The sequence below is a fragment of the Watersipora subatra genome, chromosome 10 (genome assembly GCF_963576615.1).
Source record: "Watersipora subatra chromosome 10, tzWatSuba1.1, whole genome shotgun sequence".
Taxonomy (NCBI): domain Eukaryota; kingdom Metazoa; phylum Bryozoa; class Gymnolaemata; order Cheilostomatida; family Watersiporidae; genus Watersipora; species Watersipora subatra.
This window is the reverse complement of record NC_088717.1, coordinates 20,831,590-20,855,045: the sequence shown is the minus strand read 5'-3', so window position 1 is coordinate 20,855,045 and position 23,456 is coordinate 20,831,590. Positions and strand designations below refer to the sequence as shown.

General features: G+C 37.7%; 2 protein-coding genes across 2 annotated transcripts; both read left to right on the top strand.

Moving 5' to 3' along the window:
- The first annotated feature begins 1,571 nt into the window (after positions 1–1,571).
- On the top strand, positions 1,572–5,132 carry LOC137406860 (uncharacterized). Its single transcript, XM_068093466.1, has 3 exons — positions 1,572–1,760; positions 1,890–4,008; positions 4,969–5,132. Exons 1-3 carry the CDS (start codon positions 1,572–1,574, stop codon positions 5,130–5,132), a joined length of 2,472 nt encoding a protein of 823 aa, XP_067949567.1.
- A 1,637-nt stretch (positions 5,133–6,769) lies between these two features.
- On the top strand, positions 6,770–23,197 carry LOC137406859 (malignant fibrous histiocytoma-amplified sequence 1 homolog). The gene is made up of 5 exons (XM_068093465.1): positions 6,770–6,996; positions 9,780–9,920; positions 19,943–21,912; positions 22,337–22,506; positions 23,015–23,197. Exons 1-5 carry the CDS (start codon positions 6,770–6,772, stop codon positions 23,195–23,197), a joined length of 2,691 nt encoding a protein of 896 aa, XP_067949566.1.
- Positions 23,198–23,456: the final 259 nt, after the last annotated feature.

Below are 23,456 nucleotides of genomic sequence, written 5' to 3'. Positions count from 1 at the left end.
AGTATAATTTGTTTTTACTTAACATATAACAAAATTTGCCACCCTTACATTCGAACTACATACCATGACAAAAGAGTTTTGTGTAATTGAAATAAATTAAGAAAGAAAATAAAAACAACTGTAAAGGTTTTTAAACTTCCGAACAACTGTAAATTTCAAACTTCATGTCATAAGGAAAAGGTTTTGTGCAAGACAACTAAATTAAAAACTTCAAACCACTGTAAATTTAAAATTTCATCACTTTCAGTGACGTGTAAGAAGGTTGTTTAAAAACAGAGTTGTTATAAATCCGAAACAATTTATTCCATTAAAATAAAACTATGTGTGGTGAGAGAAGAGAGTCATGACATACAGCTTGCGCTTGTAGCGGGGCATTGTTACATAACTGTGGTTTGCCTTTGTTATGTGTTCATTACTGGCAGTAAGCCTTACTCTTATGTCATTGGCTGTGCCCCTTTTGTCTATCTTGTGATGTTTGAGATTATGGTATGAGTAGGCACTCACTTCTTCACTCGCAGTGGTACAATAAAGTCATGTAGTGTACAGCACATTTCAGCACAAGCTATTTCGGCATTATGGCAGTGAAGCTTTCAGATTTAGTACAGCGTTATGAAGATAAAACTAGTGGGGACTTTGGAGAGTGGTGCGACAAACTCGAGTTGATAGCAAAGCTCCAAAAAGTAGAGGATTTGGTATCATTCTTGCCGTTATTTCTTTCCGGGCCAGCATTTGCTGTCTATAAACAGCTAGATGACAGTACTAAAGGCAATTATACGAAGCTAAAAGAAGAGCTACTCCAAGCATTCAGTGATAATAGTTTTAGTGCATACAAACAGTTACGAACACAGACATTGGTCGATGGGGAAACTGTGGATGTGTTCTTGGCCGATTTACAAAGGTTAGTGGCCTTAATTGGCCAGACAGAACCGGAACCGCTCTTAAAATGCGCTTTTGTTGCTGGGCTACCCGATGAGATCACTACCCAGCTAAAATCTGTAGCATCTGTGGAAAAGCTAAGCTTGACGGATCTGGTTAGCCGAGCGAGAATGATGATGTCCAGCAGAGCAACAGATGCTGGTTCTTGTGCTATTGGCTATACAAAGAAGGACAGTACTTGCTACGGATGTTCTAAGGTTGGGCATACCTATCGCCAGGGTGGTGCGAGCAACCTCAACAATGCAAGGCGGCAAGTTCAATGTTACAGATGCCAGCAATTTGGTCACATCAGCCGACACTGTAAACAAGAACAGGGAAACGACAAAGGGGGAGTATCGTTGCTGGATGCTCCCCCTGCCCTAAAGTAAGCAGGATGTTACCCTTCAAATCTGTTAAAATTCAAGGATGTGGCATTAGTTGATAGCGGATGTGAACAGTCTGTTATACGCCAAGATTTGATTCGCCGACTAGGGTTACAATTGCAAGGGCCACCTCAGCTAGTGACTATGCTAAACGGACATGTTGGTAAATGTGCAGGAAAAGCATTATTACAAGTGACAGCCGAGGGTCAAACAATTGAGCTAAACTGTCTCGTGGCGCCGTATTTGGTGTGTGGCTGTTCCATGATTCTCGGTATGGATGCCATTACAAGATTTGGTGGCATGGTGGTCTCCCAAAGCTGTGATGTGAGTTTTATGGCATCTACCAGAGTGATCAATGTTGGAGTAGTTGAAAATCAACAAAAGTTACTTATGAACGAAAAGGAAACAGTAGTAATCGACGACAAGGACTTTAACGCTGTCTTCGATGGCTCAAAGTGGACAGTAAGCTGGAAGTGATTAGCAAAAGAGCCTGTGTTGCGAAACAATTGTGTCGAGCATTGCGTCGCTGAAGACAAACGGAAGGCGTACGAGCTGGAAGTAGAACAATGGATTAACAATGGATGGCTACAGCCTCATAATGAGAAATTACATGGTAAGGTAACAGGAGTCATACCGCTAATGGCTGCCGCCCAGCCAAACAAACCAACCAAAGTTCGCCCTGTGATGGACTATAGCAAAGAATTAAACAGTTACATTAGCAATCATCCAGGGTGTGATGTCGCACTGTGCCAGGATAAACTAAGGAATTGGCGTAAACTTGGTGACAATGCATGTGCTATGGATTTAAAGAAAGCTTACCTGCAGTTACATGTACATGGAGATCTCCATAGGTTTCAGGCTGTGAACTACAAGGGTAAGTTGTATGTCATGACTCAAATGGGGTTTGAATTAAATGTGGCTCCAAAAATTATGTCAGTTATACTACAACAAGTTTTAGCGTTAGACGAAATTGTGGCCAAAGGTACTGATCACTATGTCGACGACATTTTTGTCAATGAGGCTGTTGTGTCTGCAAAGCGAGTGCAGCATCATTTGTCAAGTTTTGGGTTAGTCACAAAGGAACCTGTACCATTGTCTGATGCACGGGTATTAGGGTTAAGGGTGACTACAAATGGCGCTGAAGTGAGATGGTCGAGAGATGGACCCTTGCCAGCGGTGGGCACTAAAGTTACAAAACGAGAGCTGTTTTTTGTTTGTGGCAAGCTAATCGGCCATTATCCAGTAGCGGGCTGGCTGCGTGTGTCATGCAGTTATATGAAGCGCTTAGCAAATGTAGTTGAGTGGTATAGCGACATACTAAATGATGTGGTAGGGATGCTTCATGAGACATTGAAATACATAGAGGAACATGATCCCGTCGGAGGGGTATGGACGGTGCCAGGCTGTGGCCATGGAACAGTTTGGTGTGATGCTAGTAGCATTGCTATTGGGGTTTGTATAGAAGTAGGTGATGTTGTGGTTGAGGATGCGTCTTGGTTAAAGAAAGAGGATGATGGAGCACACATAAATGTAGCAGAATCTGATGCTGTGGTAAAGGGACTAAATTTGGCCATGAAATGGAACCTGAAAAGATTAACTGTAGTAACCGATTCCAAGTCAGTTTATGCATGGGTGCAGTCTGTTATAACGTATAGTCATCGACCGAAGGTTCACGGGTTGTGCGAAATGATAGTGAGGCGTAGGTTGGGGCTAATTGCACAGCTGATTGATGAGTGTGAGGTGGAGTTAACTATCAAATTGGTTAACTCATCCTGCAACGAAGCTGACGTGTCAACCAGGGTGAGGCAGAAATGGTTAGTGAATACTACTAAATTGGCCAATGTAGCAGTAGTGGATAATGCCGCTAGTTATGCCGATGTGAGGAAAACCCATGACCTGCACCATTTTGGGATCGACAGAACATTGTATATTGCTGAGCAAAGGTTAGGTAAATGCGTGAGCAGGAAGGCTGTAAAAAACATTGTTGAAAATTGCCCGGCATGTCAAAGGGTGGATCCTACCCCCATGCGATGGACTAAGGGAAATTTGGAGGTAGAAGTAGTTTGGGAACGGCTTGCTACAGATATATGTCACTACAGGAATGTACCATGCCTAACTATTATAGATTGTGGTCCCAGCAGATTTTCAATATGGGTAAGACTACAAAATGAGACAGCAGATGCAGTGTCACTACAGCTAGCTCGCGTGTTTAGAGAAAGAGGGCCTCCTGTCGAAGTGCTTTCAGACAATGGACCCTGCTTTCGTGGCAATCGTTTTGAGTCATTGTTGCAAAGATGGGAAGTAGAACACATATATAGTTGTGCATATCGTGCATCTGGTAACGGAATATTTGAGAGAATCCACAGAACAATCAAGCGTATGGCTGCACGCTCGGGTGGTAGTATCAGTGACATGGTATTCTACTACAACAATTCACCTAATGCTGAAGGAATGGTGCCGGCAAAGAAGTTGTATGCATATGTGCCTAGGCTGCATAGATTAGTTGGAAAGGGAGATGGTATGCCACGACAGCGAGACGTGACCTGTAACCCATTCAGAGTAGGTGATCAGGTATATGTCAAGCCAGCAAATGTAAAGTGCACATCTGTATGGAAGTTAGGTACAGTAACTGCACTAGTATCAAACACTGCTGTGGAAGTTGACAAGTTGACTCGTCATGTTGCAGATCTACGTCACGCTTGCAGAGAAAGTGAGGACAATGCACATTTCAGCACACTATGTAAAATATGTAATCCGTTCCAAGGCAAGAAAACAACTTCGGTAGAGTATTTTTTCAACATTTTACACCATAAGCTGTACTGTATACTGGATACAATAAATCAGACATGTCCAAAATCCGACCCGCGGGCAAATTTCAATCGGGCTGCATTTTCTGTCATAAAATCAATAACGTCTCGCCCGCCTGTAGAATTAACCCTTTGAACCCTAGCGGCCGATTTTCCAGCATTGCGTAGGGTGTGTCAAAATCCCTAATGGCCGGAATTCTGGCATTCACATGGCTTTGTTTACAAAAGCAGTTTCTAAGTAACAGCATAAACCGATCGGATTAATTCTTGCGCAGGATGTTTGACCAGAAGTGCCTCATCCATTTGCAACAGTTTTCAAATATCTTTACTTCCTTCGATTTAGTAACAATTTTTATTACAGCGGTATCTTGAAAAAATTGATTCGACTCATTTGTTGGTAGGTCATAAATGTGTGATTCAAATAAAAAATTTATTATTCCAACTATAATTTTCCAATATATTTTCAGTCATGAAATGATGATGAACATATGCTCAATGGATATGATGCTACTGTAAATGTTTTTACGAGTTTTTTAAAATCTTACGAGCTTTTATAGTTTTAGCCCGAACAATGGTGACGCACTGTTCTTTTCTGTTTGATGGCATTTTCTGTTGGTTGTTCGACCTTTTTTCTAATGTTTTACTACATATCATTGTATTATGAGCATGTTTAGTTATAATTACTAAAAGTTTAAAAACTTCAGATTGTTGGACAGATTGCTTAGGTTTACTGACATGCACTTACAAAAACGACTAGGGTTCAAAAGGTTAATACTTTGGGCAGAAGTGCTGTGTAGTAACTTGGCAAGAAAATTACGAACAAGACTTTCCGCTACTAAAGCGTAAGAACAACTCGTTATCAGATAGTGGTGGCCCTGAAAAGGGCCAAAGGGGTGTGAGCGCAGGTTATAGTTCTATGTGCACTGGCGAGTCCAGCAGCCCTAGAGGATCCGTGTCACTGAAGCACGGGGAAGCCGCTGGAGGTGGCATTTTGGGGCGAGTCACAACGGACTCCACAGATCAGTGAGGTGTAGGAGGAGTCTGGTCCCGTGATGGTCGCCATCTGGGTCTCTTGGACTCCTTGGAGTGAGGTCTGTAGGCTTGCACTGGGCGAGGCTCGGGTCGCCGTTTGTGGGGGCGCGGAGCCCAGCTCTCCCTCCCTTCGGTTTGAGTGCCGACAGACCTCCGATGGAAGGAGTCTTTATGTGCAGCTAACTTCTCCCGTTGGTCAAAATAACAGTCACACAAAGCACACCTGTGTACATGCATGCGTTCATGCCGGCGGAGCGCTCGTGGCTTGTCGGTAGAGAAGTTGCAATGCTTGCAATTGAGTGCTATGTTGGATGGTGCCTAACAGTTATTAACCTGGGCTTATATATATATAATCAAATAATTTAGATTGTGATGTAAGCCAACGATTACCAGCGCCCAAAGCGCTCGCTAGGATGAGAACAGGCTTGATTACACCTGCTACATGGATTATAAGGCAACCGCTTTCCTTGACTCCCAAGCAGAAAATTGCCCTAAAAGTAGAGAATGAAAATTTGTTGATTGTTTGTCGTATTACTAACTCTTTTTCTATATTAACTAAGGCATTACAAAAATGTTGTCAAATTTTTATGTCTTATATTTACTTGTAAATAGCATTTGTTCTTGTAAAAATTTGCTGCCTTTTTGACCTAAAAATTTCAACTGTCTGTATCCACCAATGATATGCTGTGTTTGGATCTGCTAGCTTATATAAACAGTTGCTTGTGCATTTGAAGAGGAGGGTAGATTTGGCTTGCTTGGTGTGACATACTACAACATTGTAATAAAATTATTCAAGTATAGCACATCTTCTTTTATATCTTAGACAGCTTGGCTTAATAGTGGCGCTGGTATATACATAGTCTGTTATCGGCTATAGTATATAGAGTCTGTATTATCGGCTCTTGTTGGAATTGCGCTGGTGTATACACAGTCTGCTATCGGCTGTACTATATAGAGTCTGTATTATCGGCTCTTTTACTGGATTTGTGCTGGTATATACAGAGTCTGCTTTCGGCTATGGTATATAGAGTCTGTATTATCGGTTCTTGTTGGAGTTGCGCTGGTATATATACAGTCTGCTATCGGCTGTACTATATAGAGTCTGTATTATCGGCTCTTTTCTGGATGCGCGCTAGTATATACATAGTCTGTTATCGGCTATAGTATATAGAGTCTGTATTATCGGCTCTTGTTGGAGTTGCGCTGGTATATACATAGTCTGCTTTCGGCTATAGTATATAGAGTCTGTATTATCGGTTCTTGTTGGAGTTGCGCTGGTATATATACAGTCTGCTATCGGCTGTACTATATAGAGTCTGTATTATCGGCTCTTTGCTGGATGTGCGCTGGTATATACATAGTCTGTTATCGGCTATAGTAAATAGAGTCAGATTTACCGGCTCTTGTTAGGGGTTGCGTTGTAATATCCACAGTCTGCTATCGGCTGTGTGATAGCGAGTCTGTATCGACGGCTTTTACGCTGGTAGTGCCTGTGATATAGTTAAACTGACGGGGGCTAAGCTACCACATTCAAGCCTCAGCTCCTACTAGGCCTGGTTCGGGGGTTGCCCTGATTTTACTTCAGTGGTGGCAGCAATGGGATCTTTCATAGAGCAATCTTGATGAACCGTTATGAGCAAACCTAACACTAGGCGCCAAAAAGGCGTTCAAGCACAAGAGATCGAAACGCCACTCAGTACAAATATGACTAAACGGCAGAAAAGATTGACAAAGGCACAACTGCTTGTCAATTCTGACTCAGAAGACAGTGGCACTGACCCAAAAGGAGTAGTGCAAGTAGTAAGGATCAACAAGGCTGTAACTCATCAGCCTCAGCTCCTACTAGGCCTGGTTCGGGGGTTTCCCTGATTTTACTTCAGCTGTTACCTGCGTGTTAAACATTTAAAATCCAATCAATTTTATAGTTACTGTCCGAGATTAAAGAGCCCTGCACTTGTTGATATGCCTAGTAATTGTTCATTTTCTGTAATTGTGTTTATAAATTCTATAAATATTAAACTGCCATGATGAGATATCTTTTATGTTTCAAATGTAATTTGTATGCAAAAGTACAATTACTTCTGTTGAACTGTTACAAAAAATTTAGTGTTAAAAAAGTGAAGTTAAGCAATTATTAAATTTCAATTATAATGTCGATGCAATTTTGATATGCATGTTTCAAACGAACCAAAACAGATGCCTCAGATAGCCTAAATTAAAATGAAAAAGCAAATATGAAACACAGATTGTCTCGGCAGAATTTATCTAAATTAATTGCTGTTAAATGTAAAAAATGTCCGCCAAGGTTGGTCCCCTAAATTTCAAACACAACAATTCTGCCCCCCTTAGTAAAAGGTTTGGACACCCCTGCTATAAATAGAAATGGGTAGATTTAGAGCGTGTTCAATTTTAATAAAAGGTGTTCTATTTATGATGATGGAAATAAAAAATAAAAGTAAACATTTTGTGTGTTTGACTCTTAAAACATCACAAACATTAAAGGGTAAGATACAATACTAAGATGCAAAAGTTTATAATGAAACAGCAAAAAAATGCAACTGATAAGTTACCTCAAAAATCTTAGGAAGAAGAAAATATAACCAGCAATGGCACGTTTACTTCACATCTTTGAAGGAGAATCCTCCAAAAAAATTTAGGGTAACTCGACTGGAGTGGTTATCTTCTTAGCATATTTCTTCGGTAGAGGAGACGTCGTCCCAGATGGTTCCTCCCTTTTAGTACAGAATTGATGCATCATAAAATGCTTCTCCGTTTGTTAGTGAATGTTTCCATGCGTTTCCGGAGCTCTGTTAATTGCAATGCGCATGCTTCGGTTTGGTCAAGAGCCGAATTTATGTTCGAGCTCCGAGACGACCAAATCTCAAAATATTTGGTGAAAAACCTACGGCTAAAATAATTAGCACGCGCATGGAATATAATTATGGTATATGATAGCGCCACTGATCACTAAGTCCTGGTGGTTCAGTGGTAGAGCGTATGCAAATCTATTCATAGCAACTTTCTCAAGATATCTGATAAGAAGTTCTGTTTGATTTCCATCCATTACCATACTGGTTTCTTTTTTATTTGTTTATTATTTGCTATACTTGGATTGTTACAATCACCAGAAGTTGTCACCTCATGGGTCAATTATCGGTTACAAATCATTTCAACCAGCCCTGATTACTAACAGTTATTGAAGGTACTCTGTATGTTACCTGACTCATTCATTGCACATGGAATATTATATGTTTAAAGTTGGTAATTGCTCTGCCAAATCACTGTGTATTTTTATACATGTAGCGCTGCCAGAAACTGGCAGCAACTTTATTGTTAGCTACAGACCCCTTGTAATAGCAATAACTACTTGCATTGGTTAGATGTTAGCTTGTCCAAGTCAGATGCTCATATAGTGGTAACAAGTGAAGTCAGTACCTAAATCAGTAGTTGCGCCTGTTTTAAATGGTGGAGCCATTGCTCTGCGATGAAGAAACATTTTGTCTTGGGCTATAAGTTTCATAACCAGCCAACTCCACGATAAGCCAGGCCTTGCAATGGCTTACCGTGAACACACTTGAGAAGCACAAAAACACACACTTAAAACACACCCTTAGAACACACAGTGAATTTGAATAATTACACAGCTACTTATCCTCTGTATTATGTCGGTCTATCATGCCCAACTAGACTGTCACGGAACTTGTACATATAATGGAGATAGCGCTATACGTGCATCGGTTTTCTCTTAACTGAGCCAACAGATAAAGATATATTTTGCAGGCTAACTACAATGTTCTCGTTATTAAAATCGACTTTGAGAACTTGCGCTGACCTGACAATTTGCTGATTTTTACGAAGCAAAAACTTTACAGAAATTATTTACAATATGTGGATTTTACATTATAGGTGGCTTACATCATAGGAGTGTCTACTGTATATGCTAACAGGAGATACACCAACTAGACAGCTGTCAGATTGAACATATATTGAAGCTGTCATTATATATTGTATACGGTATATATCGTATATGCCGTATACAATATCTACTGTGGATATTGTAGAACTATTTTATAACATGGGCACCGTAACTCGTGGGTGCACTGTAATAATTAATACATAATTTAGGGTGTACAAGTGGGAAAATGGTATACAGTATAACGTACGAGCAACTAAATGGTGAGAACTGCGTAGCTTTGTGGTTATACGTGCGTATTTACAAACTAGCAGTTGCAATCTTTGCGAGTTCAAATCCAGCACGAAGTGAAATTTTCATTCCAAGATTTTAATAGTTATGGCTGCACAGACAGGGAATGACATATAATGAAATCCAGATGACAAACTTTGAGATTTATATATAGATTAGTGAGCAGATATTATAAACTTAGAAATAAAGGTTTAACATGAAGGTATCATGGGATTATATGATTTGCAGGTTAAACACTCTTACTAAAAACTAAAACTATGACATCAGTAAAACTTATCAATTTCTTACAATAAATGTTCATATAATGTATTGCATGCTGAGTGATTAGAATGTGTAGTTGTCAGCATTTCAACAGTCCATCACACAGACAGCAAACCAGAGGAGACATATCCATGATCTGTCTTGTATAAAGGTATCATGGGATTATATGCTTGGCAGGTTAAAGGCTCTTACTAAGCTGAAAGAACTGCATCTATCAAAAAACCCTTTCTCTGATGGTTTACCAGAAGTAGTCAGCCAGCTCAACTTATTGGAGTCACTTAACTTGTCTAACTGTAAACTCTCAGGACTACCTGCAACGTAAGTCATGTCCGCCAATGTTGGTCCCCTAAATTTTAAATGCAACAATTCTGCCCCACCTTAGTAAAAATTTGGACACCCCTGCTATAAATAGAAATGGGTATATTTAGAGCGTGTTTAATTGTAATAAAAGGTGTTCTATTTATGATGATGGAAATAGAAAACAAAAGTAAGCATTTTGTACGTTTGGCTATTAAAACATCAAAAACATTAAAGGTTAAGATACAATACTAAAATGCAAAAGTTTGTAATGAAACAGCAAAAAATGCCACTGATCAGTTACATCAAAAATCAGGAAAAAAAATATAAACAGCAATGTCATGCTTACTTCATATTTTTAAAGGATAATCCTCCAAAAATTTTCAAGGTAACTCGACTGGAGGGGTTATCTTCCTAGCAAATTTCTTCGGTAGGGGAGACGTCGTCCCAGATGGTTCCTCCCTTTTTGCAAAGAATTTTTGGATCATAAAATGCTTCTCTATTTGTTAGCGAATGTTTCCATGCGTTTCCGGAGCTTTGTTAATTGCAATGCTTATGCTCCAGTTTGGTCGAGAGCCGAATTTATGTTCAAGCTCCGAGTTCACCAAATCTTAAAATATTTGGTGAAAAACCTAAGGTGAAAATAATTAGCACGCACATGGATTATGTGGTATATGATAGTGCCACTAGTCACTAAGTCTTGGTGGCTCGGTGGTAGAGCGTATGCAGATGAACTTTAATGATGCATTCGTAGAGAGTTCAAAGCCATCAGGAAACAGAACTTTAATATCCAGAATTTGAGACTTATAGCTGGAGGGTCAGACAAACTTTCATATTAATTTTATGTATATAGAAGAAGATAGATTATAGATGCTACAACAGAAATATTAGATGCTTTAAAGTACTTTGATTGTTATTACTGTACTACCTAGTTATGTAAATGAACGTTATTTGGAGTTGTCCATGGATGTTTTAACTGACTAGTAACAATCCTATTCTTTCTGTACAGATATATTATAAACAATCTGCTTGGCTACAGAAAACCATTCATAGCAATTTTTTCAAGAAATCTGATAAAAAGTTCTGTTTGATTTCCATCCATTACCAAACTGGTCTCTTTTTTATTTGTTTATTATTTGCTATACTTGGATTGTTACAATAACTAGAAGTTGTCACATCATGGGTCAATTGTTGGGCACAAATCATTTCAACCAGCCCTGATTACTGGCAGTTATTGCAGGTACTCTGTATGGTACCTGACTCATTCGTTACACATGGAATACTATATGTTTAAAGTTGTTAACCGCCCTGCCAAATCACTGTGTATTTTTATACATTTAGCAACTGTAGGTTTTTAAACCACTGTAAATTTAAAATTTCATACCTTTCCGTGACGTGTAAAAATGTTGTTCGAAAATCGAGTTATTGTAAATCCGAAACAATTTATCCCATTGAAATAAAACTATGTAAATTATGTAATCCGTTCCAAGGCAAGAAAACAACTTCGGTAGAGTATTTCTTCAACATTTTACACCATAAGCTGTACTGTATACTGGATACTATAAATCAGACATGTCCAAAATCCGGCCCGCGGGCAGTTTTCATGCGGCCCGCATCCTCTGTCATAAAATCAATAACGTCTCGCCCGCCTGTAGAATTAACCCTTTGAACCCTAGTGGCCGATTTTATAGCATTGCGTAGTGTGTGTCAAATTCCTTAACGGCCGGAATTCTGTCATTCACATGGCTTTGTTTACAAAAGCAGTTTCTAAGTAACAGCGTAAACCAATCGGATTAATTCTTGCGCAGAATGTTTGACCAGAAGTGCCTCATCCATTTGTAACAGTTTTCAAATATCTTTACTTCCTTCAATTTAGTAACAAATTTTATTAGAGCGGTATCCTGAAAAATTGATACGACTCATTTGTTGATAGGTCATAAATGTGTGTTGCAAATAAAAAAATTTATGACACTAACTATAATTTTTCCATATATTTTGACTCATGAAATGATGATGAACATGTGCTCAATGAATATGATGCTACTGTAAATGTTTTTACGAGTTTTTTAAAACCTTACGAGCTTTTATAGTTTTAGCCCGAATAATGGTGACACAATGTTTTTTTCTGTTTGATGGCATTTTCTGTGGGTTGCTCGACCTTTCTACTAATATTTTACCAAATATCATTGTATTATGAGCATGTTTAGTTATAATTAATAAAAGTTTAAAAACTTTGGATTGTTGGACAGATTGCTTAGGTTTACTGACACGCACTGACAAAAACGACCAGGGTTCAAAAGGTTAATAATATGGGCAGAAGTGCTGTTACCTTCATGTTAAACATTTAAAATCTAATCAGTTTTATAGTTGCTGTCTGATTTTAAATGAGCCCTGCACTTGTTGATATGCCTAGTACTTGTTCATTTTTTGTAATTGTGTTTAAAAATTCTATGAATATTAAACTGCCATGATGATATTTTTTTATGTTTCAAATGTAATTTGTATGCAAAAGTACAATTACTTCTGTTCAACTGTTACAAGAATTTTTGTGTTAAAAAAGTGAAGTTAAGTGATTATTAATTTCAATTATAATGTCAATGCAATTTTATATGCATAGGAAATGTTCTTATTTGAAAAAATGCTAGTTTACATTTATGACAGATTTGTGGTGAACTTGGTACACATGTTCTAATCAGTCATCAGTAATATATCACTGGTGTCAGCTGGTGGAGGCAGCAGCAGGGTGCATATTATGTATTAATAAAGGTAGAGACAATTGAATATTAATCAGTCTCCAGCACTATTTCATATGACTGTAATCAAGTTAGTTAGCTCTTAGTAGTATCACTAGTATAAATATAGTTGACTGATTTACTTTTACCTATGACAGTCTTGAAGTTACTTCAGCTAGTTAAGACATACTTGCACCTGGCTCCCTTTCAAATTGGCTGTATGAACATCTCACACACCTGAAATTAATTCATAGAATGTTGCTAAAATAATAAATTTAGTAACATTTTACTGTCAGCAGACTGTCAAAGGGTTAAACTGATTATCTAATAGTTATGGTTACAAAGAACACAGCAGTATAGTATGGTAAAAATAATGATTAGTGTATCTGATATAAGCCTCAGACGGTCAACCTGGAAGTACAACAAAGCTAACGGCTGCAATACAGGAAATTTGACTTTTGTAAAAGACCACAGAGAGAGAAAAGCCTCTCCTAAAATTCTAAAAAAATTGTATTTTTTTCTAAAACAATGGGAATAGTTGTATAGTTTCCCTAATTGAATTTTATCATTATCAAACGTATTTAAATATTACAAAAGCAGCATATGCGAAGCTGCTTATGTTTAGCTGCACTAAAACTATAAAAACAGCAAAACCTTTCAATTTCTCACAATAAATGTTCATATGATGTATTGCATGCTGAGTGATTAGAATGTGTAGTTGTCAGCATTTCAACAGTCTATCACACAGACAGCAAACTAGAGGAGACAAATCCATGACTTGTCTCGTATAAGTCCAAGCATGAAGAAGTTGCTACTGTATAAAATTGTTGGCGATTTCATGTCACCTTCATTTAATAGTTGTGTTAGTGATATACAATGCTGTTACATTGGTAAGTTGATAGTGAGGCAGGGGGACTATCCACTAAGTGTACCACATTAAAACCTCTTGTAATCTCTCTATACATGAGCCACCTTCTGACCCACCTTTAGTGAGTACAACACTGGTGGGCCTGGCTTGAGTTCAGATGAGCATGTTCAGATGTTCAGATGAGTTCTTATCTCAAATCCACTTGATTTGAGATAAGAAAATAGATGCATGTCATTACTCTTTAGTTCAGAAAGTAGTTTTTCTGATAACCGAGTATGATTTTTATTTGTACTCACAATTGAAAGACTGGATTTTTAGTACCTGAGGAAATACAAGTTAATTTATATATATACATGTATATATATAAATTAACTTGTATTTCCTTGTATTAACTTGTATTTTCTCCTATTTCCTATATATATAACTTTATTATATATATATATATATATATATATATATATATATATATATATATATATATATATATATATATATATATATATATATATAGAGCAATTCCTTTTAGAGCTCTGGTCATATGGTGACTCATGTGTGCTCAGATATATATATATATAAATAAATATATATATATATATATATATATACATATATATATATATAAGAGCAATACCTTTTAGAGCACATGAGTCACTATATGACCAGTGCTCAAAGAAGAATTGGACGCAACACCCGATGAGCCAAACATCAGTTACTGGTGGATCGGATGGTCTTTCAAGACAGCAGGAGAAGGCATACCAATCTTGCCATGGCTTAGATCGACTACAAAAAGGCCTATGACTCAATTTTTCATAGTTGGACACTTGAGTACCTCAGTATGTACAATGTTCACCCTGCTCTTGTGGCATTCATCAAGATGTCAATGACCAAATGGAAGACAGAACTGGAGGCTAATGGCAAAAATCTGGCAAGTGTAAAAATTAAGCGAGGCATCTATCAAGGTGACTCCTTATCACCGCTGCTCTTCTGCATATGCCTAAACCCTCTAAGCAATATGCTGGAGAAGACTCACTATGGGTACCAGTTTAAGAGTGGCACTAAGATAAACCACCTATTCTACATGGATGACATCAAGCTGTACGCTAACAAAAAAAGGGACATTGATTCGCTAATACACCTCACTCAGGTATACAGCAAGGACATCGGAATGACCTTCGGTATTGAGAAATGTGGAAGGCTAATTCTTAAAAAAAACATTCTATGCTCACAGACGACCTAAGAATGCCAAATGGTACCACCAAAGATATAGAAGAAAGGTACAAGTACTCGGATATTATTCAAAGCAACATCAACCACGAAGCCGAGGTACGTCACAAAGCCATTACTGAATACAAGAAACGCCTTCGGCAGGTCCTACGGAGCCAGCTCAATGCCAAGAACCAAGTCATGGCAATAAATACTTACCCACTGCCAGTAATAAAATATCCAGCAGGCATAATAAAGTGGACTGAGGAAGCCATCAAGGAAACAGATATAGCAACTCGTAAACTGCTGACCATGCATGGAGCACTCCACCCAAAATCTGATACTACTAGATTGTATCTTGATAGGAAAAATGGTGGTAGGGGACTCAAAAGTGTACAGCAGACAGTGAAGGAGGAAGAGCAAAGCATCAAAGCCTATGCAGCCTCCATGGCCACTTCAGATAAGTTGCTAGCTGAATTTCAATCGGCTGCTCTGACAATGGACCTTCGCCCTGATGATGAGGAAATTGACTGGCACACGAAACCTCTTCATAGTGCTTACCACCAACAAATATCTAAGGTTGGCGATCTTCACCAGACATATATGTGGCTGAACAAAGCAAACCTAATGGCCAATACAGAGTCGCTATTCATGGCAGCCGAGGAGCAAGTGCTCCAAACAAGGCAACTCCTAACAAAAATCTATCACACTAGAGACGATCCTAGATGCAGACTGTGCAAAGATGCGCCTGAGACCATCCAACACATCATCAGTGGATGCAAGCAGCTAGCAGGAAACGCATACACTGAGCGGCATAATCATGTCGCAGGTGTTGTGTATAGAAGTCTATGTGACGAGTGTGGCCTTAATAAACCACAACACTGGTGGGAAACTCCTGGTAAGGTCATTGAAAATGACCGCGCTAAGATCCTCTGAGACTTCTACATCCGGACTGACAAGCATGTCCTTGCAAACCAACCAGATATAGTGGGGGGGTGGACAAGAAAAACAGGAGGGCTACTATAATAGATATAGCAGTACCCTATGACTACAATAGACAGCAAAGAAAAAGAAAAGGTAGAGAAATATCTCCCTTTTGGAGAAGAGATTGAAAAATGCTGGAATGTAAGAACAACTGTAATCCCAATAGTCATTGGGGCACCAGGCGCAATAACACCGGCGCATAAAATGTGGCTTGCCTAAATACCAACAGCAATCAACTCAGGTGAGTTGCAGAAAAGTGCGCTGCTGGGAACAGCTAAGATCTTGAGGCGAGTGCTCAAACTCCCAGGTCTCTGGTAGGAGACCCGAGTTAGAGCAGAAACTACCACCCATACGGGTTAACCAGGATGAGGAAGCAATTTTATATATAGCTATGTATATACATGTATATATATATATATATATATATATATATATATATATATATCAAAGTTGATCCATGTTAAACCATACTATCATAAGATAGTATGGTTTAACATGGAACACTAAATCCACCAGTGAAAAGAAGTCCCACTCACAGTAAAAACTCTGCTGCTCTCAAATAGTATGACACCATTTTAAACAAATATTGTGTTATTGAAACAGTAAAGTTATCTAAATTCTTCATATAGTAAATAGAAAGATTTAATCACAACATTTTTTATATTCTATTAAAATATTAGTGAGCAGATATTATAAACTTGTTGTAATCCTAGTAAACTACACCAGTCCATGTACATATATAAATCTCAGTCTGTGTGTCGTATCTCGTGTATATGCCCAGTTATAACGATCAAAATCTGGCTTTGGAAAGTCTGCATGGCACAGGAATTGAACTCACAATTTCCAAATGGAAAGTCTACAAACAGGCAACGTAACTCCTAGGCTATACCGTGCTTATCATTCTCAACTATTATATCTATCATTATCGCGATTGCAGTTTACAAGTTAAATCTGTACTTTTTATTACTAATTAATATTACCTTGTGCATTTGTTTTTCCTTTGAATTTTTTACAAGCCATTATTACAAAATTCATTTTTTATTTGTACTTTTCCAATATGACGTTACAATTTCAAATGTGCGGTTACTCTACTTCAAGGTTTTCTCTACTTCTACTTATCCAGTTCTTCCTCAGGGCAATCGCTTACACTGTAAAAGCTAAAAACTTTTCACATGGACAGTTTTGCGGTGTATTATCTCGAGTTGGAATTGCTTCTACATTCTGTCTCCGTTTGGTCAGACAAGGTACCTTCCTGCGCTTTACTGCTATACATTTGTACCAGTATCGAGAAGTACCAGTATCGCCGTATTCCAAGTTTTGATGGATAGCCTTTGGTGGAACAGTAACCTTTTTATACACACATTTCTCTGTACTAATTGCCATTATTAATTCAACATATTCATAATTTTAATATGTTTTCTCAGTTTTGTATCGATTGTGTCAGTATCAAATTATTTATCCTTTCAGAGAAATAGACCCTCTAGCCATTATTTGCTAATTATTTCACCCATGAACACTGTTACTGTTGGTATGACAGGGACACTGTAACCTGGTGTTCCCTGTCATGGCGATAGCACTGTCAACAATCCAGACTAATGTAGAGTATGAACAAAGAAAGTTATCAGAGGATCTCGTCTGAGTTTTATTAAAGTTTCAACACTTAGTTTTTTTGTTACAAGGAGTGATTTGGTACATTCTCAATGTAATAATTGGTAAAATTAGTTAGCTAGTACATGGTTTATGTACCAAATAAAACCTGTTAGTTTACTACTGTGATAAAGTTTATAAGTCACTTTGTAGAGTAATAGTAATATGGTAAAGGGCAAAGCCATTTGGGCATGATTGTGTCGCGCGGGACATTTGAATGCTTCCTTGCATACTTTACAGCCAAGTTGTGAACTTTTGCTGTCATTTATGGTGTTTTCGGCATCACTTGACACCGACTATCACTGAATGAGATTTCATCCTTGTCATGCAATACATTGAAGAATTATTAAATGTTGAAGCTGGTGTGACGGGCGGGACCATAATTTGACATGAAAACTAATTTGTGATCAAATGCAAAAATCTTCTGAAGTTTTTGACTCATGGCATTATTGTTCAACAAGCTACTATTTCTGCTATCTTTCTGCTAGAAATATGTACTGTTTTGTTTTCAGGCCTAATTTTAATGATTTTGTGAGGTTAGAAAGAAGGCAACCACTTGTGACGTGCGGGACACAAATAACATTATGAAAAATCTAGAATTTTTTAACGATTTTCAGTTGTTAAACAACAAATTATCATGATTTGGAGTTACAACATTTATGTACATATGGTTAACCAACTAATAATAAAAAAATTAGTACATATTATACTCATTTTACATAAACATGAAACATAAAACTCAAAATTCAAAGATTGTCAGACTTTTACGCAGTAAAGCATTTTGTTTTAAATCATCATATTCTGCTATTATTATTTCCTGATTTGCTAGTAAAAAAGTATCTCAGTGACCTGATAGTTCCCGCTGATGCAATAACTAGAGATGCTTTAAAAAAAAGTTTGTCTAGGTTGTTTTTTGTCATTGGGGTTTGGCCACATGAACTTCTTGCATTTACGGTGAATGTACTTTATAGTGTAGATACTTTTGTTGGCTTCCACTATGAGCATTTCTCCAATGTTGACATCAGAGTCATAGGCCAATGCGACCAGCATTTGTGGTGAAAACTGTTTTGGAGTTTGTGAAACACCTCCTGTGGCTACCTCTTGATTAGGTTTGCTGCTCTGTGTATGTGGAATTGGCTGCCAGGGGAAGGACACCGTTTCATCAGAACAACGGCACTATCTTTTTTAGTTGCTATGCGATGGCACGATGGAATGCCATGGATTAGAGGCACCATGGACCTGACTTCTTTGCAGATCTGCGCTGTTTCAGTCATCTTATCTTTTGAGATAGAGAATATTTTTATTGGTTTTGCTGATTTGGAAATTATTGTTGTTGCAGCTTCTGCAAATGACTTTGTCAAGTTTACGACATACTTTCTCTGGTACACTGCCATTAAAATATGTTGTTTGATGATTTCCTGCAATACCATCTATAGCACGTTGGCCATGCGATGTAATTTTTGTAACCATACTTTAAAAACATCCATTTGGTTTAAAGACTATCTCAAGAATTGATGGAATCTCGCCAAGTGTGTGTATCAGTAGGGTAATCTTGACAGACTTCATGTTCTGAGTTACAAAACCTAGCAAATTAATTCCAATTTTTCATTTCTCTAAAAAAGTGGCTTTTTGTCATGGAATATCTAACATTGCTTTCACATGCAGGGTATCAAAATAAAATCTCAATTAAAGGCAGACACCCTCCCTCATATTATTAAAAATTTCCCATGCGTCACAAATATTTCCATGTACCTATAAAACACAAAATTGCTGTTTTCAATAAATTGGCGAGTTTGGTTGGTGCATAGCAGCCCAAAATTGCATTATAAATAAAAAAGATTTACCTCAGAAATCTTAGGAAGAACAGGCTGCAACTAAATGCACTAAAATTGTGGAACGCTAGACAAACTGCTCTTTGGTCGCCTGAACAGTAAGGAAAAATTAAATTTGTTAGGAAAAAAAATCTGGGCTGAAAAATATACTCTTGTGTTGATTACAGAAGAAAATCAATACTTATTTCAGAATGAATGGTAAAGTTTGAGAAAAGATAACCTATTTTCCCGCACATCACACACCATACCAGAAGAATCTACTTGCATGCCCCATATCATCATGATAGAAGACTTAATTAGGAAAAAATTCATGTTTATATATGTCTGAACATGTTTGCTCACTAATTGACAGAAAATTATGGTCACAAAAGGTAGAAAATGATGGCCTATGTGTGTGACACTTGCCCTAAATACTACCACATGAGTGACAGTAGTTGACTAGTGCTGTTATGGTAATATAAAACGCTAATCAGTCAAAGTCATTCTTGTTTCTTCATTTGAATTGTTTAAAAACTAACCTGAACAAGAAAGCAGATTACATAGTTCATCATCTCTTAGCTAGCGAAAATACATAGTTCATCATCTCTTAGCTAGCGAGATTACATAGTTCATCATCTCTTAGCTAGCGAGTATTGCTTGCTAGTCTAAACGACTAATATAATATTAGGTACATATTTTTCCATCAACACATTTACATGTATGTTTTGACTTACAATTGTAGCTTTGTGATATCATCTAATATGCCAGATTTGTGTATTAAGACACTTTATGTTGCAGTGTTGGTAAACTGAAGATGCTCAAAAATCTCGACCTTTCCTTTAATGAAATTGACAAACTGCCTCCAGTAGTAGGGGAGCTGAAGGAGCTGATCACATTGGATATTTCAAACAATAACAAGCTTATTGCTCTTGGCTCTCAAATTCTATCTTTGAAGAACCTACGAGACTTGTGGCTATACGGCTGTGACTCACTACAAAACCCTCCTGAGAATGTTGCACAGCAAGGTTTGTCTGCAATACAGCAGTACTACAAAGATCTAGCAGGAGGAAAGGAGAAGATGATGTCTGCAACTGTTGCAGTTATTGGTAAATCCAGATCAGGCAAAACCAGTCTAATCAAGACTATGCAGAAAGGGTCACGAATTCTGACTGAAAATCTGAGCTCCCCAGAACAAATTTCTACAAAAGTATTCAACTTTGAAAAAGTATCATTTGATGAAAGATCTCTGTATTTCACTGACTTTGGAGGACAGGAGATCTACCATCACGCGTATAGACTGACCCTCAGAGAGAATTGCATCCCAGTCATTGTTGTTAACATGCGTATGTATGTAGAAGAATCGGATAGAGTTGGGCCAAAAGAGTCTGTTCGAGCTCTTTTCTTTGACTGGATGGCCCATCTTTACGTAGCACATCCAAACATGCTGTCCCCGGCTCTTGTGTTGACTCACAAAGATTTATTTGATAAAGAAGAGTTTGAAGCAGAAAAAACGAAACTTTTACAATATTGCAACGAAGTACGTGATGAGATTCGAAATGAAGAGAATCGACTTGAGGTGGTAAATTTTTGCCGCATTAAAAGCTTCGGAGCAAACACAGACCTGTTCACCCCAGAATGGATCTTCGAAGTCGGGTGTGAATATTCAGGTGAGTTTACAAGACTGAGGGATCAGCTGTTGGAGCAAAGCCAAAGATATGCTATGGAGGTGCCTCGGCTGTGGAAACAAGTAGAAGATGTGATGAGTACTCTAAAGTCACATTTCACCACTTTTGAATTGCTGCTTGACAAAGTTCATGAGTCACACGGTGTTGTAAAGAAGCAGCTGAAGGTGATAATCAAATACATGCATCTGAGTGGTAAGCTTCTTTGGTACAACGACATTAAGGGTCTAGATCAACATGTCTTCCACAAGATATCTGCTGTTACAGACTTGCTAAATGTCTTGTATGACCATGATGGTGATTCCAAGTGGGACAAGCGAAGAGAAAACTTCAAAAGCTGCAAAGTTCAATCTGTGAATTTGTTAGAGGAAGAGTTTGAGGAGTCCGTGAGACAGTTTAAAGCCACAGGAGTGATCAGCTTGGTACTGCTGGCTTACCTGATAAAAACTGAGACAGCATTTATTGAAGATGATGAGCAAAGGGTTGCATTGACAATTCTTTCAGAATTTCGTATTTTGTTTGGTTCTCTCTTGCCTGTCGATTCCAAATTCATAGTTCCTCATTTTGTTCAAGGGTTTCAATCAACCTTGCCTACGAGGAAGCTTGACTTACAGTTTCAGACAGATATTTTGTGTAAAGGACTGGCGCTTCCACAGTATGCGTTTCATGAGCTGACAGTGAGACTTTTGGAGCTATACTTTGACCCGTACAATAGACCCGTCGTGAAGCACAATGGAGTATCTATTGATGTTGATAATTCCCAAGTCCACTTTACCCATGATGCTAAAGCAGGAAAGATAACAGCCTCTGTTGCTTTTAACGTGGAAGAATTTCATGAAGCATGGAACTATCTCAAAAAAACTGTCAATGTGGCCATCAAACATCTGCGAGAAACCTGGAGAGCTACTCCGTTGGTATGCATTTTCTACTGCGCCCACTGCAGACTAACTGGTCAGCAGCACCCAGAAAAGGTCGTCAATCCTTCTTGGAGTCTTCTTTCACGTACGCAGCCAAACTCTAGAGAAAGAAAGATGAGAAGCATAGTATGTACCGGGGAAAGCGTGTCTTCAGTCTTCAAGTTTCCAAGTAAGTGTAAAAATTTCTCCTACATGATTATATTCAACTCAACAAGATACACAACTAATTTCTGACTTTGTTTTAAGGTCAACCTTTGTCAGAAGATGAGAAAAGGAAACTCAAGGAATACGTGTCAGCAAAACAAACAGCCACAGCATCAAGTAAGCATCCCATACCTGACTGATTTCTGAGCTAGACAAATATGCATTGGTTTAGTAACACCAATATATTTCACTATTTCTGTTTGAATTTGATTTATTTTTACGATAATAAAGAGTAATGAATAGTAACATTTTTATAGTGAATACTGAGTAGGTTTATTTCTATTATCACAGCATGATGATATCTAGTAGTGCTTTAAATCTTATTTTTGCAAGTAATAACTACATCATTGTATAAAAGTTGTAAAACTCTACTCTTCTATTTGTTATAGTGTCTGGAATCATTCAACCATACACTACTCCCTCCTGCTCATCTGCTTTCAATGGAAGTCCTGATCTGATAGGCTTATCATTTGTTGATGTATGCAAGGCTATCTCTGATGGCAGCCCGACCCACACAAATAAGACAGAGATCAAAGACTTGTTCGGCAACACTAATGCGGCAAGTACCTGAATTATGTTATAAACTATATATTATTAAAATAGTATCAATTAGTAATTTAAATTCTCATTTCTGTTTGACTATTTGAAATAAAAGAATCAGTTTTTCGAGAAGATAATATTTTTGAAGATCATTTTTCGTAAGATAATAAAGTTATTTATAGGACTCAAATATTTGTAGTGGTTTTAAATCCATTTTCAGGTTTTACATTTATCTTTTCCATCAATTTACTGAAAGCACTATTTTATATGTAATACAAGTGATTTAGTACTACATGTGCTATATTCATTACTACAGTTACTATCTTATTGTAACTATAGCTAACATTCAACCCTGTTAAGGTATTCAGAAATGTATATTTGCTCATTGTTTGTTAAATATATTGCTTACAAGATAACATATTAAATAACTAGCTTTGGAATTAATCTACATACATTTATCAACATTCCATAATCATACGTATCTCCACTATGAATTTTTAGTCAATAACTCAGTAAGTCTTTCTCAGGTCTACAAGATGACAAACCCTCGAGGAAGAGTACTGATAATCAACAACAAAGAGTTCTGTGATGTTCATAAAAAGACATCCTACAGAGATGGATCAGAGCACGATGTTAAACATCTCCAGAAAATGTTTAGTCAGCTCCATTTTGAAGTTCAAACAAGAGAAAATCTAACTAGCAAGGTATGATATCAAATCTATGTTTTTCATAATTGTTTGTTAACCCTTTGAACAGCTGGTATTCCAGCTTAGCTTAGGGTGTGGCATCACATAGGGGGTCAGAATCCTTAGCAGACGGAATACCGGCATCCACACAGATCTGTTTATAAATGCTGTTTTTAAGTGAGTGTTAACCAATCAAATTAATTCTTGCGGCGGGTGTTAAACCAGAAATTTTGCTTCCATTTTCAATCGTTTGCAAATATATTTATTTACTTCCTTCATCGTA

What these genes read in the sequence shown, in the direction of transcription:
- LOC137406860 (XM_068093466.1), top strand. Translation starts at nt 1,572, where the DNA reads ATGGATGCCATTACAAGATTTGGTGGCATGGTGGTCTCCCAAAGCTGT. An exon ending in TCGATGGCTCAAAGTGGACA is followed by an intron (nt 1,761 to 1,889) that starts GTAAGCTGGAAG and finishes GGATGGCTACAG; the next exon opens with CCTCATAATGAGAAATTACA. An exon ending in ACGTCACGCTTGCAGAGAAA is followed by an intron (nt 4,009 to 4,968) that starts GTGAGGACAATG and finishes ACTCGTTATCAG; the next exon opens with ATAGTGGTGGCCCTGAAAAG.
- LOC137406859 (XM_068093465.1), top strand. Translation starts at nt 6,770, where the DNA reads ATGAGCAAACCTAACACTAGGCGCCAAAAAGGCGTTCAAGCACAAGAG. An exon ending in TTCAGTCTTCAAGTTTCCAA is followed by an intron (nt 21,913 to 22,336) that starts GTAAGTGTAAAA and finishes TATTTGTTATAG; the next exon opens with TGTCTGGAATCATTCAACCA. An exon ending in TGTTCGGCAACACTAATGCG is followed by an intron (nt 22,507 to 23,014) that starts GCAAGTACCTGA and finishes AGTCTTTCTCAG; the next exon opens with GTCTACAAGATGACAAACCC.